General features: G+C 53.0%; 1 protein-coding gene across 2 annotated transcripts; it reads left to right on the top strand.

Moving 5' to 3' along the window:
• On the top strand, positions 1-9076 carry CCDC42 (coiled-coil domain containing 42). Of its 2 annotated transcripts, XM_041772551.1 has the most exons (7): positions 1-406; positions 675-780; positions 1032-1136; positions 2703-2900; positions 5301-5522; positions 5646-5804; positions 8865-9076. In XM_041772551.1, exons 1-7 carry the CDS (start codon positions 324-326, stop codon positions 8940-8942), a joined length of 951 nt encoding a protein of 316 aa, XP_041628485.1. In that variant the 5' UTR covers positions 1-323; the 3' UTR covers positions 8943-9076. The 2 variants fall into 2 exon arrangements, with proteins under 2 accessions (XP_041628485.1, XP_041628486.1); XM_041772552.1 differs by lacking the exon at positions 5301-5522.
• The last annotated feature ends 7316 nt before the right edge of the window (positions 9077-16392 follow it).

Below are 16392 nucleotides of genomic sequence, written 5' to 3'. Positions count from 1 at the left end.
TGCAGGAGCAGAGCCAGGATTCCAGCAGGCCCAGGGTCAGCGGGGACAAGGGTCAGAGAGCAAAGCCGGGTTCCGCAGCTGGTCCACAGAACCAGGATGCCGGTTGCCAGGTAACCAGATCTCCCTTCACTTCCCACCACATCATCCTGAGCAGGGATCCCAGCCTCTAGCCGCCTTTGCCTTTCCCGAGGCCCTCAGACCCCCCATCCTCCGTGGGACCCTGCGAAGCAGGAGGAAGGGAGAAGTGAGAGCCCAGCCACACCCCTGGGCCACCGTGTGACTGCGGGGACCCGGCGCTGGGGCACCACTAGGCCAGCAGCACCATGAGCCTGGGCATCATGGAGGAGGAGGACCTCGCTGAGTACTTTCGGCTGCAGTATGGGGAGCGCCTGTTACAACTGCTGCAGTGAGTGTCTCAGGGCTGGGGCCTCCCACAGCCCGCTCCCAGCCTGTCCCCTCTCCCCCCCATAACCCCACACCCCAAAGCACCTGCCTCCTCACCCCGGCATCAATCCACTGCCGCCACCCTCACCCCCAGCCCTGGGGTGCTCCCAGGATGCCAACCCAGCCCTCCCCATGCCACCGCTCTCCCTCACATGGGGGATGGGGGGATGGGGCCCCTCGCCTCCTCTCCCCGGGGTGCTCAGAACCCACCTGCTCTCTCACCTGCGCAGGAAGTTCCCCAACATTGATGAGCAGTTGGAGTCCCCATCCATCCGGCTCCTGGAGAAGAAGAAGGAGGCCAAGATCATGCACCGAGCCATGGAGCAGAAGAAGGAGGTGGGGACTCAGGAGTGCAGTGCGGGAAGGGCCCCCCTGGAGCCTCCCAGTTCATGGGTGGCAGTGGCTGGAGTGGGGGGATCCCGGGTGAAGCTTCTGTGTTCTCTCTGGGGAGAGAAAAAGGATCTGAGCCTTGGAGGCAGCAGGGTCCCGGGACGCCCTGCTCTGAAGCCAGGGTGAGGTGGAAAGTGGGCGGCCTGGGGGCAGAGGTGCAGGGGGCCCCCTGACCTCTCCGCTCCCCCTGCCCCAAGACGTTTCAGCGCAGGATGGAAATGCTGAACCTGCGCTGGGAGGAGCTGGGCATCAAGGAGGCTCAGCTGAAGGCCCACATCCAGAAGTTTGAGCAGTTCATCCAGGTATGAGGGGCCCCCACCCTGCAGATAGCCCCTCCTCTCTCCTCCCCCCTCCTCTCTCTCTCCCCTTTCTCTTTCCATCCACCTGTCTCCTTCCCCCTCCCCCCTTTCCCTCCCCTTCTCCCTCCCCCTCCTTCCTACCCCCTCCTTGCTTTTACTGACTCCTTACCCTGAGTTAGCATCTCTTCACTGTTCAGCAAGGCCTGGGGCTTCTCTTAAGTCCCCGCTCATCACTGTTTGCCATTTCCTGTCTCCCTGTCGCTTTGAGCCCTTCTAGACTGCGCTTCCCCATCTTCTTGCCTGTGCCTGGCACCTACAGTGTCTCTGGGGACTGAAGGCATGGGTGGAGGATGACAAGTGAATGCACCTGCCACTGTCAGGGCTCGGCAGGCGGGGGTACAAAGATGAATCAGACAGGGTTTCAGTCCCGGGCACCCACCCCCCCACCCCTCTGCCCTTGCACTGAGGGTCCAGGCAGGGGTTGGTGGAAGGACCAGGCACCAGAGTCCAGCCAGAGACAACTCTCTATCAGGCCTTAGCAGAGCGATTTGACCATCCAGATTTCTCTAGACCGGCTCCCGCTAGCCCTGATAGAGCCTGAAGGGCCTGGCCCAGCTCCGGGGGGTGGGGTGGGGTGTCCCTGGCCTCTGCCCCGGGGCAGGGAGCATGCTCTTAACAGTGCCTGTCTCAGTCTGCACCTACTCCAGGTGGGAGAGGAAGCTGACAGGCCTAGTACGGCCTAGCACGTTCTCCAGGGGTCCGAGCCTTCGGAGAAAAGTAGTGGAGCATGTGCGGAACGGCAGGAGATGGGGGGTGAGAGCTTCTCCAACAGCTGCCAGAGGCCCAGCAGCCTGGAAATCCTGGAAAACTGGTCCAAATACGGACCCCCCAAGAGTCTCTCTTTGCTTTCAGCAGGCCTTGGGGTAGGGATGGGTGCCAGCAACTGAATTTTACAAAAGCTCCCCAGGGGGTTGTGACACATAATTGGACTTGAAAGCCGCTGGTTTAGGGGATCTTTGGTCCTCTCCTGGGCTCCTGGGGCACAGAGCAAATCCTCCCTGTGCCTTCTCCACCTGCCTCCAAGGGTCCTCTATCAGTGTGGCATCACTAGAGCCCTTGAAGAGGAAGAGGCGCCACACGGGTGCACGGTGAGGGGTGCACGTGCCCCCTGACCATGCGGGAAGGACTTTGCAGAATGAAGGAGAACGAGGTGTCAGTCTGGTTGCCGGAGCTGAGCCTGGTGTCTTTCTTTGAAGACATCAGTCACCTGTACCACCTGCTGCGGCCTCAGCCTGATGCCAGTCTGAACCATGGGAATGGGTTCTCCGGAGTGGCCCTTGCCCTGCAGGGCTGCCTCCTGTCCCCCCTCCCTGGGGCTGGAGCACTGTTGCCCCAGCTCTTGAAAAAGAGGGGCTCGAGCCTCTCACTTCTGCAGTTGGAGAAATTTCGATCCCATGTACCAAATCGGGAGAAAATTCAGGCCTCCTGGCCCAGTGATCCCTGCCTTCCCGGGCAGACCGAGGGGAGGACAGGGCCAGCGTCCCACCGGTGCCACCTCTTCCGCCCCAGGAGAACGACCAGAAACGGATCCGTGCCCTGAAGAAAGCCAACAAGGAGCGGGAGCTGAAGAGGCAACGGGTGCGCGAGCTGGCCAAGGCCAAGCAGGAGATGGCGGCCCTGAGGCTGGAGCACCAGAAGCTGAGCATCAAGCTGCAGGACTACTCCATTTTCAACAAGTACCTGGAGAAGGTGGTGGAGAACTCAGAGGTGAGCGGTCCCTGACTGTGCACTTTTCTCCCTGGGCAACTCTTGGGGCCTCCCCCGGATGCCTCTCATGCCCCCGTGTGACCACAGCAGGCAGGGACCCTTACCGGGGGAGCCAGGTGCGGGGTGTTGATCAGGTGCCAGGGGTGGGAGGATGGACAGCTTTCTGAAGTTCCAGCAGTTTCCATATGGAACTAATGTGTGTTCTAGCGTATATGGGGCCCAAATCTGTGTTAGATCATCTGTGCTAAGATACTACCTGTTGCACCCACATGGTCCACTCATAATGGGGCGGGGCAAGCCAGGGAGACCACGTATCAAAGCAACAAGTAAATGATAAGACAGGACTCAGATTCAGACCTGCGAAAAGGTGCGTCTCGTGACCGTGGAGCTTGGCCTGAGTCTGGCTCTGAGCTTCATGCCCCTTCTGCCCGCGGTCTGGAGTCCCCAGCTCAGTTCATCAGCTTCCTGGCCGCCGAGGCCAGTCCTGCCCCTGGCGTGGCCTTCCCACCCACAGCCAGGCCCCGAACCCGAACCCGGGCCTCATCCTAGCTGCCTCCTCCTCCTCCCTCCCTGCAGCCATCAATCAGCAGATCTGGTCTATTCTGCCTCCTAAGTATTTCTGGAATTCGGCCCCTGCCCTTTCCTCATCCAGACCCCCGATGTACCTCATCCGGAGTTCAATGCTGCCTTATTCCTGGCCACCAGCCTGTCCCACGGTCGACAGCCAGTGTGATCCCTCACCCCTCTTCCTCTCTCTTTCCTTCTTTTTTTTTTTTAAGATTATTTATTGATTTTTTCATGAGAGACACAGAGAGAGAGGCAGAGACACAGGCAGAGGGAGACGCAGGCTCCCTGCGGAGACTCGATCCCAGGACCCCAGGGATCACACCCTGAGCCAAAGGCAGATGCTCAACTGCTGAGCCACTCAGGCACCCCTGCTTCCTAAAATCCTTTAACAGAGGACTCTACACTCCTCCTCAGGGGTGACTGGGCATTTTTTTCTACTTCCTCCAGGTGGATCTGTCTCTCCCCATCTTGAATGCAGGCTATTCATATTAAGCTCTCCTGGGCATCTTGAATTCACCACACGCACCGTCATCTGTAGACGGGCTGCTCCCTCTACCTGTCCTCACCTTCCCCCACCTGTCTTTGGCTGGCCAGCTTCGGTTCATACCTCTGGTCTCATTTCAGCATCCTTTCTCTCCTGCCGGGAAACCTTTCCTGGCTGTTCCCAGCTCCTCCGTGGGTGGCCCTTCCCCGCAGGAGCATATCCATGGAAAGGCCAGGAGGGCCGTTCCGGGAACGCCAGTCTATCACTGGGAATGGCAGGAGATGCAGCGAGCACTCAGGGAGTGTACCCTGGGTGGCTGGAAGGCACACTTTGATCAACCCCTGGGGAGGTGAGTTGGTGTCCTGGAACTGGCGCTCACACCACCCTCTACAGAGGGAGGGTGCCCGGCCTGCGAGGTCAGGTCAGAGTGTCATGGCTCCGGACCTGGCAGGCCACCTGCCCCGCTGGTACCGTCTACAGCCCCCACCAGAGGGGGACCTCAACGAACGTGAACAAATACCAGAAAGCCTTATGCTGAAGATGTCACCAGGGTCAGACCAGCCCCACCCCATCATAGATAGGGCTTATCAGTCTGTGTTATAACTCTTTCCCTGTCTGTCCTCCCTCCACACCACCCCAAGGGTAGTGTCTGGCTTTCTTATCTCCTGCTCTGTCCCTAGCACTGAGCTTATGGCATGGCCTATAAGTGGTTCTCTGTACATTCTTGTTGGATGTAATTATTTCCTTAGGAGATGTCTCATGCAGCTCCTCAACCCCCAAACCCCAAACTCCAGCCAGCAGTCCTCTAGAATCACCTGGGGCAAGGGGGGCCTTTAAAAAGTTTTTTTAAAAATTTATTTATGCATGCACGAGAGACAGAGAGAGAGAGAGGCAGAGACACAGGCAGAGGGAGAAGCAGGCTCCCTGCAGGAAGCCCAATGGGGGACTCGATCCCAGGACCCCGGGATCACGACCTAAGTCACACAGGTGCCCCGAGGGGATCTTTTTGGAAAATTCAGGCACCAGGGACCACCTCCAACCTCTTTATTAAAATAAATCTCTTGGAGGTAGAGCCAGACTTGTGTCCTTTTTAAAGCTCCCAGGTGACCCCAAAATGCCCACCGAGGACCCCAGCTCCAGCTGTACCTGCCCGGAACACACGTCCCATGGCCATACTAACCCAGGAGGGTGAACAGGTGGACACCAGTATCCTTCGACTTTGGAGTAGGGTCTCCAAGCTAGGCTAGGCAGAGGCATCTCAGCAGGGAGTCGCAGGGGGTGGTCCTTCATCAGCCCCAGGGGGTGGGGGGCAGCAGTGCAGTGAGTGGAGCTCCCCCTCCCCTCTGCAGTTCGAGGAGATCCATGAGGTGATTTCACGCTACAAGACGCTGGTAAGCATGCACCAGGACCTCATGCAGTCAGCGCAGGAGGGCCAGGAGAAGATCGAGCGGGCCAAGGCAAGGCTGGCGCGCTACATGGAGGAGAAAGATGACGAGATCCTGCAGCACAACAACGAGCTGGCACGTCTACAGATGCGCTTCGACCGAGCCCGCAGTGATGTCATCATCTGGGTGAGCACAGGGGCCCAGGGGGGCTGGGGGCTCCAGGACGGGGCGGGGGGAGGGGACAAGGATGGCACGCATGCACACACACCTATGTCCCCTGCTCACGTCCCGGCCCCACCCGCTCCACAGGAATCTCGCTGGGCACACATCCAGAACACTGCAGCCAAGAAGACCCTCTTGCTTGGCACCATTAAGATGGCCACACTGAACCTTTTCCAGATCGTGAGCAAGCAGCTGAAGGAGACCACCACTGTGTCCCTGGAGGACACACACAAACAGCTGGACATGGTAAGAGGGGGCGCAGCCCCCCCCCCCGGGTCTACTGAGCCACAACAATTGGCCATCGGCCCAGCTGGGAAGAATGAACCCCCCAGAGTTAAATTAAATTCTTGAATTTAACAAGGATCGGAGTCACCTCGGGGCTGGAAAGTGTTGTCGAGCCCCACCTCCAGAGTGTCTGACTTAGTAGGTCTGAGATGAGAACCCACAGATTCCCATTTTTCAACAAGTTCCCAGGTGATGGTGCTGGTCTGGGTTCTGCCCTTGGAGAACCACCGCGTAAGCGCTAAGACCCTCTTGACTGCACTCAACATGGGCAGTAGCAGGGACCCATTGTTAAATCCAGTCCTTGTGCCAAACAGCCCTACTGACTATTGGAGAGAGGCTGAAGGCTCGTGTCCGAGGCCCACTCTTTGGGAAAAGAGAAAAATGGGGAGTGAGGTGGAAGGGAAAATCAGCAACTTTAGTAGTAACTTAAAGGAAATAACCAAAATAACCCTTCTCACCGTATGATTCAAAGCTGTTTGATGCTATACACATGCACGACCCCAAACCATCTCACTTCTGACCACAGGTGCACATATCCCACAGTTTGGGCAACTCCGTACAGGCAGATGCATTAGCCATGCTTCTCGTGACATGTGGAGAACCATGACTAATTCTTCATTCCTTTGGCAAAAGCCCGGGGCTCTGCTGTGAAATTACAGAATGTGAGCTCCAGAAGGCTGAGATTTGTCATTGTCTTGTTTCTAACTGTGTCTCCGTGTCTAGAACAGTGCTTGGGACACAGTAGGTGCTCACTAAGCAGCGAATGAATATGAAACACAAGCCAATAAAAGCCATGGATGACGGGAAGGTACTTCACCTGTTTGACAACAAGAAAGTAAAACATGGGGACACCTGGGTGGCTCAGAGTTAAGCGTCGAATACTTGATTTCAGATGGGGTTGTGATCACAGGGTCATGAGGTCCAGCCCCCTGTCAGGCTCTGCGCTCAGTGCGGGGGGTATGCTTGAGATTCTCTCTCTCCCTCTCCCTCTGCCTCTCCCCTCACCCCCCGCTTGCACACTTGTGCTCTCTCCCTCTCTCAAATAAATAAATAAATCTTTCTTAAAAATAAAAAAAAGCAAAGCTCACGAAATGTAAAGGATATTACCCACTGAGCAGCCCAGAAGAGGGATTTCCCCAAACCAGACAATCAGCCTGCAGCTCCAAGTATGTAGAGCAGAACTATTGACAGTGGAAGGCGATTAATAAGAAACTTGTTCCACAAGTTGAACAATCCTCAAACTTTTTGCTATCAGGAGGCCTGTACACTCTTAAAATTTACTGAAGAGCAAACACCCACCCCCACCAAGAGCTTTTGTTTGTATGACTTATGCTGTTGATATTTACCATGTTAGAAACTCCAACAGAAAAATTAAAGATAATCCATTTTTCAACGACGACAGGAAGCATGCTTGATGGAAAACTACATTTTCAAAAAATTACTTTGTGGGACAAGGGGCACTTTTGCAAATCCACTTAATGGCTGGCTTCATGGACAACAGGTGGGTTCTCCCATCTGCTTCTGCATGCATCCTGGTGGTGACAAAGCCATGTCATGGAAACACCCCACTCTGGTAAAGGCCACTCTACACTCATGAGAGAACAAGAGAGAAAAAGACAAATAATGTATTTGTATTATCGGATTGCCCCTGCAGACCCCTGTCTCCAGTATTGGGGTCTCAGGGACTTGTGGATCCTCGCCTTGAACTATTGTGACGCAGGATGGGGCAGGAGGTGGCCACCTCCAGCTCCCTGACCCGCCCAAGCATTCCCTGCCCACAGCCTGGCTCCCAGTCCATCCCCTGCAGATTTTGAGCTAACTCCCTCTTAACCTCCATCTGTAGCTACAAGAACACTTCCTGTTGCTCAAGTTATTTTTAAAATATCCCACCCCATCGCCATAGGATGGGAGCCTATCGACAGACGTACGCATGATCAACTAGGCTGAAAAAATGAAAAACCAAGGACCTGGGAAAACCGGAGTTGCAACCTCATGTCAAGGCCCAAGTGAAAAATACACACTGTGGATTCTTGGATCGTAAAGGACAGTAGCTCCACAGAGTCAGTAGCTGGTTGTGCATCGTCTGGTAACAAGAAGAAAAAGCAACACGTGGTTCCTGTACTGACATGAGAAAATGTAGATATGCTCAGAGCCAATGTCTCCCAGTGCTTCAGTCTGATTGAAATCTCCCAAGAAGGCTGCGGAGACTCCCAGTGCAGGATGTGCCCAACAACATCCCTAAGATACATCCAAGCACAGGTTCTGGAAGGCAGCCACTTCCCTAGAGTGAGGAGCATGGTGCCTCAGTACAAGTTAGGAAACACGGTTCTGCCAAAAGCCTGAGAATATTTGAATTCCACGTCCTGTGTCACGGAAGGCCGGGCATTAGCCCTGAACGCAGCCCAGCCCAAGCTGTCCGAAGCAGCACTTTCCAAACTGTGCTTGGCAAATCCTAGGACCCCCAAAGGTGGGTACATCTCCAGTGGTGGAATCGAAGGAGTCCATGGGCTGATACGTTTGCAAAACTCTCAGCGAAGCAAAGTCAGGTGGTCTTCACACACAGGACTTTGCTGTCTTTGCTATGGTTCTGCTCTGAGTTTCCAAGCAGATAATGTTTCTGAAGCTAACTTGACCACAGAACCCTTTGCGTGGGTGTCTGGGAACTTTTTTTTTTTTTTTGAGATTTTATTTATTTATTCATGAGAGACACAGAGAGAGGGGCAGAGACACAGGAGGAGGGAGAAGCAGGCTCCATGCTGGGAGCCTGACGTGGGACTCGATCCCGGGACTCCAGGATAGTGCCCTGGGCCAAAGGCAGATGCTAAACCGCTGAGCCACCCAGGGATCCCCCTGTGACTGCCTTCTTGAGGCCACTTTCCCTTATTTGACGATTATTCTGGTTGAAGTATCAGGCTTAGCAGACTGGAAGGCACACAGTGAAGGCTGGGACATGGTCTGTTTGGGGATGGATGGCGTGGCCTGTTGCCCGGCGGGCTAACTCTGGTCCCCTTGCCTTGTTAGATCCAGCAATTTATCCAGGATCTGTCAGACATCTGGGCAGAGGTGAGGAAGAAGGAACAGCAGCAAATCCGGGTTTAAGGCTGCAGTTCTAGAATGTTCTGAGACAGCGACTCAGAAAGACTAAGTTCCTGGTGAGCTTGTGGTCCCATTAGCCCAGCCCAGCCTTCTGGGACCCCTTTTGTCGTTCTGCTAGCGAACACCCTGTGCTATGTCCCCCATCAGGCCTCCAACCATCCTCATCCCTGAGCATTAAATTCTGTAAGATGATTGTTTCTAAGTTCTGTCTCTTTTTGGTTTATTCACGGGGAAGACAATCCACCGAGGGGAGAAAACCACGCCCTCTTGAAGCTGGCCACTGAGGTAGTCTGAGGACTAGAAAAACAAACTTCAGGCCTGGCATCTCCTAGGCCTTGGGCTTGCACATGGACATAGACCAGCAGCAGGATGAGTACATAGGACCCTTCTTTCCTCTATCACTCAAAAACAAAAAAAAAATTTTTTTGCTCCCTCAGCCAGTCTGCTTCTCAGAAGGTGGGAGCATTGTTCCTTCTCCACCAAAGCAGATAGCGGAGCAGATCCAGAGGGTCTGCGGGATCCCCGCTGAGAGCACTGGGGGCAGCAGGTAGCCCTCATTTTTATACACCTGGAGACACCACCTTACAGGAGCACAGCAACAGTGGCACCTGTGAGCTTATTAGAAATGCAAATGTTCAGGCCCCGCCCCAGACCAGAGAGTCAAACTCTGGAGGGTGGGACCCAGTCACCTGGGCTCGCTCTTTTCTTTTCTTCTTTCTTCCTTCTTTTTCCTTTCCTTTCCTTTCCTCTTCCTTTCCTCTTCCTTTCCTCCTCCTTCTTTCCCCCTCCCTTCCTCTTCCTTCTTTCTTTCTTTCTTTCTTTCTTTCTTTCTTTCTTTCTTTCTTTCTTTCTTTCTTTCTTTCTTTCTTTCTTTTCTTTCTTTCGATTTTTATATTATTCATGAAAGACACAGAGAGAGGCAGAGACACAGGCAGAGGGAGAAGCAGGCTCCCTGCGGGGAACCCTATGTGGGACTCCATCCCAGGACCCTGGGATCACACCCTGAGCTGAAGGCAGACGCTCATCCATTGAGCCACCCAGGTGCGCCCACCTGAGCTTTTTAATAAGCCCTCCAGGTGATTCACCTGGCCCAGGGCTTGAGTGGGAGAAGCTGGATGCCCCTCCTCTGCAGGAGGGTATAGCAGTTCTGGCCTCCGTGACTGAGTGCAAGCTGGTGTGCGCTTCATGCCGGGTCCCCCAAACCTCCCACAGAGCCTCCCCGGGACCCCCACGCCCCCTTTCTGGAAACACCCAGGAAGAGAAACTTGGAGAACTACAGAGCAGCCTGGCCGAGCTGCCCTGGCCCCAAGCATCCACACTGTGTCTCTGTCACAGGTGAGGGCTAGGGCGGTGGTGTTCCTGGCCAAAGGGACTTCTCTCTGGAAGGGGCAAGAGGCAGAGGCCCTCTCGAAAACCCGGGATGGCGAGTTCTGGGGCTGGTGCTCATCGGGGAATGGGTAGAGACTCCTGCCAGAAGGAGAATGGGCATCAGGGCCCTCCAGAAACGGGTTTGCGGGTGAAGGGTGTGCCTCTAAAATAGCTTCCTCTCACCTGTGAGCCTCCTGGGCTATGTCCTGGGAGGTGGGAGAGGGTGCAGGGCACACCATTCCCCCAACCCCACCTCCAGATGCAAATCCCCCCTGGTTTCTGCTGTGTCCGAGAGGGGGTCGAGATGTCTAGACTGCCAGGACTGAACCCACTTCCTGGGAGGCCTAGGGTCCCCTCAGCCCTGCCCCAGGTCCTTTCCCTCCTTCTCCTTCCCCCCTCCTTCCCATCCTCCCTCCTCCTTCTCTCTCCCCCTCCTCCTCCATCCCCCTCCATCCTCTCCTTCCTCCCTCTTTCTTTTCCCTCCCCCTTCCCTCCCTCTTCTGCCTCCTTGCCCCCATCCCTGCCCCTCTATCCCCCTTACCCCTCCTCCATCTCTCTCCTCCCCTTCCTCCTCCTCCCTCTCCTTCCTCCCCTCCCTCCTGCTCCTCATCCTTGGAGTATCAGGTTTCCTGCTTCACTGAAATGGGGGGAACTGTAAAGAGTCACACTTCGAATCTCTGCGATCACACCCAGGCTTATCTTACCCGACACGTGTTCACACACATGTGTGTATATGTCACTCTGATACTACCGTACTTTTTCAGGTTTCAAAAAGGGGCCCAGGCCCAGCCGGGGAGGAGAAATTCTGTGGGTCTAGGCAGATTTCTTGATTACAGGCAAAGCCACAAATCCACAAACTCCTTCCCAAGCCCACAGACGAGGGCAGAGCACATGCAGAAAGCCCAGAGATCCTCCTGAACTTCCCACTGAGGAGTGGCAGGGGGCAGCGGCTATGGACAGACCCTTGCTCCTGCCCCCAGGCACTTCAGCCCTGGGCCCTGGACCCACAGAAAGAAGCTCATGCCTGCCTGTTCAGGGCAGACTTGGGCTCCCAGACACATGAGGTCACCTTCCAAGAAAAAGATGGAGTGGAGGACCTGATGAGAGCATCCCCAGCAAGAAAAGACACCATCTCTTTAAAGCAGAAAGAACTGATTAGTTCCAGAAATGAGTGGTTCTCATCAGCAAAGGCAGGAAGTTAGGGCTCTGGGTGTTTTATGGGTAAAGGGAGGCAAGAGGAGGGGAGACCTCTGCAGGCTCCCTCTCTGTGCTGGAACATACCATTCCTTGCTGAACCTGCTCACTCTTCCAGATGGAAAGGAGGGGAGGAGTTAGGATGGATGAGGGTGGCCTCTGTGTGAAGGAGCCCAGCCCAAATGCACCCAGGCAGATGACTCCTCCTGTCTGCCACGTGGAAGGCCATGCCATACACACACCCCGAAGGCCAGAGGTGAAAGCTTTTTGGAGCCATCTCTGTCTCTCCCCAGCTGCTGGAGAGTCCGTGCTTCTATGAGATTAGCTTTTGGCCTTTGGGATCAGACCCGCCCTCACACAGACTCTACTTACCCTCTATGCCCCTTCCCAGACTCCAGGCTGGGGTTCCCACATCTTTGTGCAAACTGGAGGTGCTCTGAAACCTTCTGGGTTTCTCTCCCCTTCTCCCACACAGACGGCCATGGCACTGGCTGAGTGGAGGCCTCACCTCAGGAAATTCACCCTCAAAGGCCTGACGTTTCCCTTTCCCAGTGCTTTCCACCTCTGGAACTTTTAACGTTTTGACATTGAGGCAGCTCCCAGTGTAGACCAGGAGTGATTAGAGGGCAAGTAGCCATTTTAGGAATTTCATGAGGACATGAGTTGGATTTAGAAACATCCAACAGAGTGAAGCTAACTGTGTGGAGATGCAAATTAATTGTATTAGTTTTCCTGTGTGTGTAATTTGTCCACAGACCTAGAGCCTTAAACCAACACCCACTAATTACCCCACAGCGACAGGCCAAAAGTCAGCAGACGCAGCCGGGCTCTCTGCCCAGGACCCTAAGGACCAACATCATGGTGTTGGTTGGGTCAGGCCCTTACCTGGAGAGTCTAGGGAACAACCCACTTCAAGCCTCTTCAGGTTATTGGCAGAATCCAATGCCTTGCAACCGTGGATCTGAGGTCCCCATGTCCTTGCTGGTTGCCAGCTCTCTGACAAGAGACCATCCACATTCCTTGTCATATGCCATGTCCTCCATCTTCAAAGCATGACAGTGGACTCGTCATGCTGTAGACCCTCCTGACTTCCTCTTCCAAACCCAACCGTAGAAAACTCTCTGCTTTTAAAGGGCTTATGATATTTGGTTAAACCCATCCAGATGATCTCCCTTTTGTCATAGAACGTGGGAATCACACCAGGGAGTGAAGGTCATGGGCGCCATCTTAAAACTTAGCATTTCACACTGATCAAGACATCAAAACACCTTGAGAAAGGAGGGGGGTGTTGTAATGTGGGGGGTCACAGGCCAAGACAAGGTATGGAGAGAAGGAAACCTTTCAGATGTGCACCTAACCCAACATTTATGTTGGGGCTTACTGCCTACTATGGGGTCAATAAATGGACATGAGTCAGTTCGGGAATCTCCTAATATTTCATGAAGTTTTTATATACATGCATGTACAGATTTTTCATGAGTGAGGGATTGGGGGTAGAGGTGAGAGAAAGTCCACATCTTTCAGTAGATTTTTCTAAGAATCTTGACATAACAAGATTAGGAGGTACTGCTTTTTTTTTTTTTTTAAGATTTTATTTATTCATGAGAGACACACAGAGAGAGGCAGAGACACAGGCAGAGGGAGAAGCAGGTTCCCTGTGGGGACCCTGATGTGGGACTCGATCCCAGGACCCCGGGATCATGCCTGAGCTGAAGGCAGGTGCTCAACCACTGAGCCACCCAGGCGTCCCAGGAAGTACTGCTTTTTAAAAAATGAACAGCTTTATTGAGAATTCATATACCATATAACTCCTTCATTTAAAGTATACATTTCGATGATTTTTAGTATGTCAACAGACGTGTGTGACCATTTCAGACATTTCCATCCCTCCTCCCCAAAAAACCCATCATACCTGTTGGCAATCCTTCCAGTTTTCTCCCAAACCTCTAGTGCTGGGCAACTAATAATCTACTTTCTATTTCTCTGGATTTACCTATTCTGAGCACTTCATATAAGTGGAACACACTAGGTTGTCTCTTGTCTTTGGCTTCATTTACTTAGTACGATGTGTTCAAAGTTCATCCATGCTATAGTGTGAATCAATGCATCATTCCTTTTTAAAGCTGAATAATATTCCATTACATAGATATACCACATTTTACCAACCCAGTCATCAGTTGATGGGCATTTGAGTTGTTTCCCCCTTTGAGCTACTGTGTGTGAGCGATGCTGCTGTGAACATTCTCATACAAGGTTCTCTGTGGACATAGGTTTTTATCTCTCTTGGGTTATATTCCCAGGAATGCAATTGCTGGTTCATATGGCAACTCTGTTTACCCTTTTTTAGGAAGTGCTAAACCGTTTGAAATGACTTCATTTTGAGATAACCTAGGGGCACTTTCATTTCAAGGATTAATGGCAAGTTGGCAAAAAGGACAGCCAGCTGGCAAGGAAGAGTCAGAAGAAAAACCAGGATTTGATGAGACAATGACCCAGGGCACAGTAGGAGATTGATGACTGTAACACCTAATTACGGGCTGTCCAGTCTCCAAGGAAGGGGGCTGGACCATGAGGTAGGGGCCAGGCAGCCCCCCAGCCCTACCTATAATTCCCTTCACAGCCCCCACATGCACCATCCATCTTCTCCACCCTCCATCTCACACTTGGGCTTCAGAACCCCCATGCCAATCGACAAAGAGTGATGTCATTGAGTGCCTCCTATTTGCCAAGCGCAGATAGAAAGGAAGACGACAGTTTAGCAAACCATTGGTGTGCATTCTGCCTCTTGGGGTTTATGGTCTCTTGGGAGAGACATTGAAGCAGTGGTTATAAATACTTAAATAACTAAATAACGATCAGTGCTCAGCTGTCAAGAGGTATTGGATTCTGAACTCACATAAGGGGGTAAAGAACCAACCAAGCCCTTCCGAGGAAGCTGTGTAATGTTGAAGAAGAGATGTAGAGATGACTATGACGGTTTTTAGCCAGATGATGGTGGGAAGCGGGTGGGAGTTGAGTAAGGTTGTCCTAACACAAAATGGGAACACCCTGGGTCTGAAAGGGATGGCTCAGAAGGCTGGTGTCACTGGACCAGGGAGAGGCAGGGTGGAAAACAGGCAGGGCTGAATCACGCTGAGGCTGTTGGGGAGGTCTTTCCAAGGATCTTGTTCTTTATTCCAGCCTGAAGAGCATGTAGAGGGTTTTATTAAAGAAAAAAATTAAGCACAAGAGGCCAAAGGTTGAGCTCAGAGTAGAAGTTTGTTTTTTGTTTGATAGTGAGAGGCTTAGAAATACATTTGGGGTGGGAGGGTAGGCCTGGGGGCTCAGTCGGGTGAGCATCTGACTTCAGCTCAGGTCATGATCCCGGGGTCCTGGGATTGAGCCCCAAGTTGGGCTCCCTGCTTGGAGGGAAGCCTGCTTCTCCCTCTCTCCCCTTCATACCCCGGCTCATCTTTGCACTCTTTCTTTCTCTTTCTCTCTCAAATAAATAAATGGAAAGAAAGAAGCCAACCTACCCACCCGGTGTGGCACAGAACCGAGGATCCAGAGAATGAGGTTTGGGGGACAAGAAAAGGAGTTGATCTTTAAACCTGCAAAAGCAAAGCCCGCAGACCTCTGTCCTATGCTAGAAAGGCAAGTCTGACCAAATCTGAGCCTCATCAGGTGGGCGCAGGGTCTCAGCCCCACCAGATGGAGCACCTTCCCCAGGGGGCCGCCCCCTGTTGGATGCCAGGCAAGGTGTCTGGCTCAGTATGACGGCTCACACTCGTCTTAGCAGGTGCCAGACCTGCACTGCTGGCCACGGTCTACACGGCGAGTCCATTTTAAGCCAGGGAGGAGCGTGGTCCGACGTGCCCTCAGAAAAGATGGCTCTGCCTCCTGTGAGTGTAGAATAGACTGGATAAAGCACAAAGGAGGGTGGCCAGAGGGGCTGCAGGGAGACTATCCTGCTAACCGATCTTTTTTTTTTTTTAACTTAGAAAAAAATTATGACTGCTGTTTAAATACGAAATGCATGCCTCTTAAAAATTGCATTGAGCTCATCCATGGAAAGAACCAGAGTGACGTAAAACCCAGTTCAAAGGAGAATTTAAAGAACAGACACATATAGAGACGGTCTGGAGAGCCGAAGTTACTTTGCTTACAGATGCAAAAAAATGGTTGAATGGTCGGTGCCACAGGACAGAAGCCAATTGCATCTTCCGTGTACCAAGTTCACTCGAATTTCTATGCCCAGGAATCATCATCTGCGTCGCCTCTGTAAGGGAACTTCCGTCTCTACGGGGTTGCAGAATAGAGTCCTGATTTTCCCTGCTTGAAAGCTGGTCACAAATGTCACCGACACGGGATCCCTGGGTGGCGCAGCAGTTTGGCGCCTGCCTTTGGCCCAGGGCGCGATCCTGGAGAACCGGGATCGAGTCCCACGTTGGGCTCCCGGTGCATGGAGCCTGCTTCTCCCTCTGCCTGTGTCTCTGCCTCTCTCTCTGAATAACTATCATAAATAAATTTAAAAAATTAAAAAAAAAATGTCACCGACAGCCTGGGGCTGTTGCAATGGTCTTGGCAGACCTGGACTTGTGCGGAGGATCTACGGGAAGTAGACCCCAGTGGGGTGTTGCAGTGGGACTGGGGTGAGCAGTGTCCACACATCCCTGCCCCCACCCCCCGCTCTCCATGGCAGATTCTGAGACACCTCAGGAGGCCTGGAGCTCTTCAGAATCCAGGGTAACGCTTTCGGCCTCGAGGCTTCCTAAGCTCCTGGCTGCTTAGCGCTGTGTGCTTCCTGGGCTTCCTACTTTTCCTAAATCTTAATGCTCAAGTATTTTTATATATAATTGTATGTATGTACGTATGTAATGTATATATATATATATATATATATATATTCACT

This window comes from Vulpes lagopus, chromosome 10 (assembly GCF_018345385.1).
Source record: "Vulpes lagopus strain Blue_001 chromosome 10, ASM1834538v1, whole genome shotgun sequence".
NCBI classification, from domain to species: domain Eukaryota; kingdom Metazoa; phylum Chordata; class Mammalia; order Carnivora; family Canidae; genus Vulpes; species Vulpes lagopus.
This window is presented reverse-complemented; position numbering and strand designations above follow the sequence as displayed.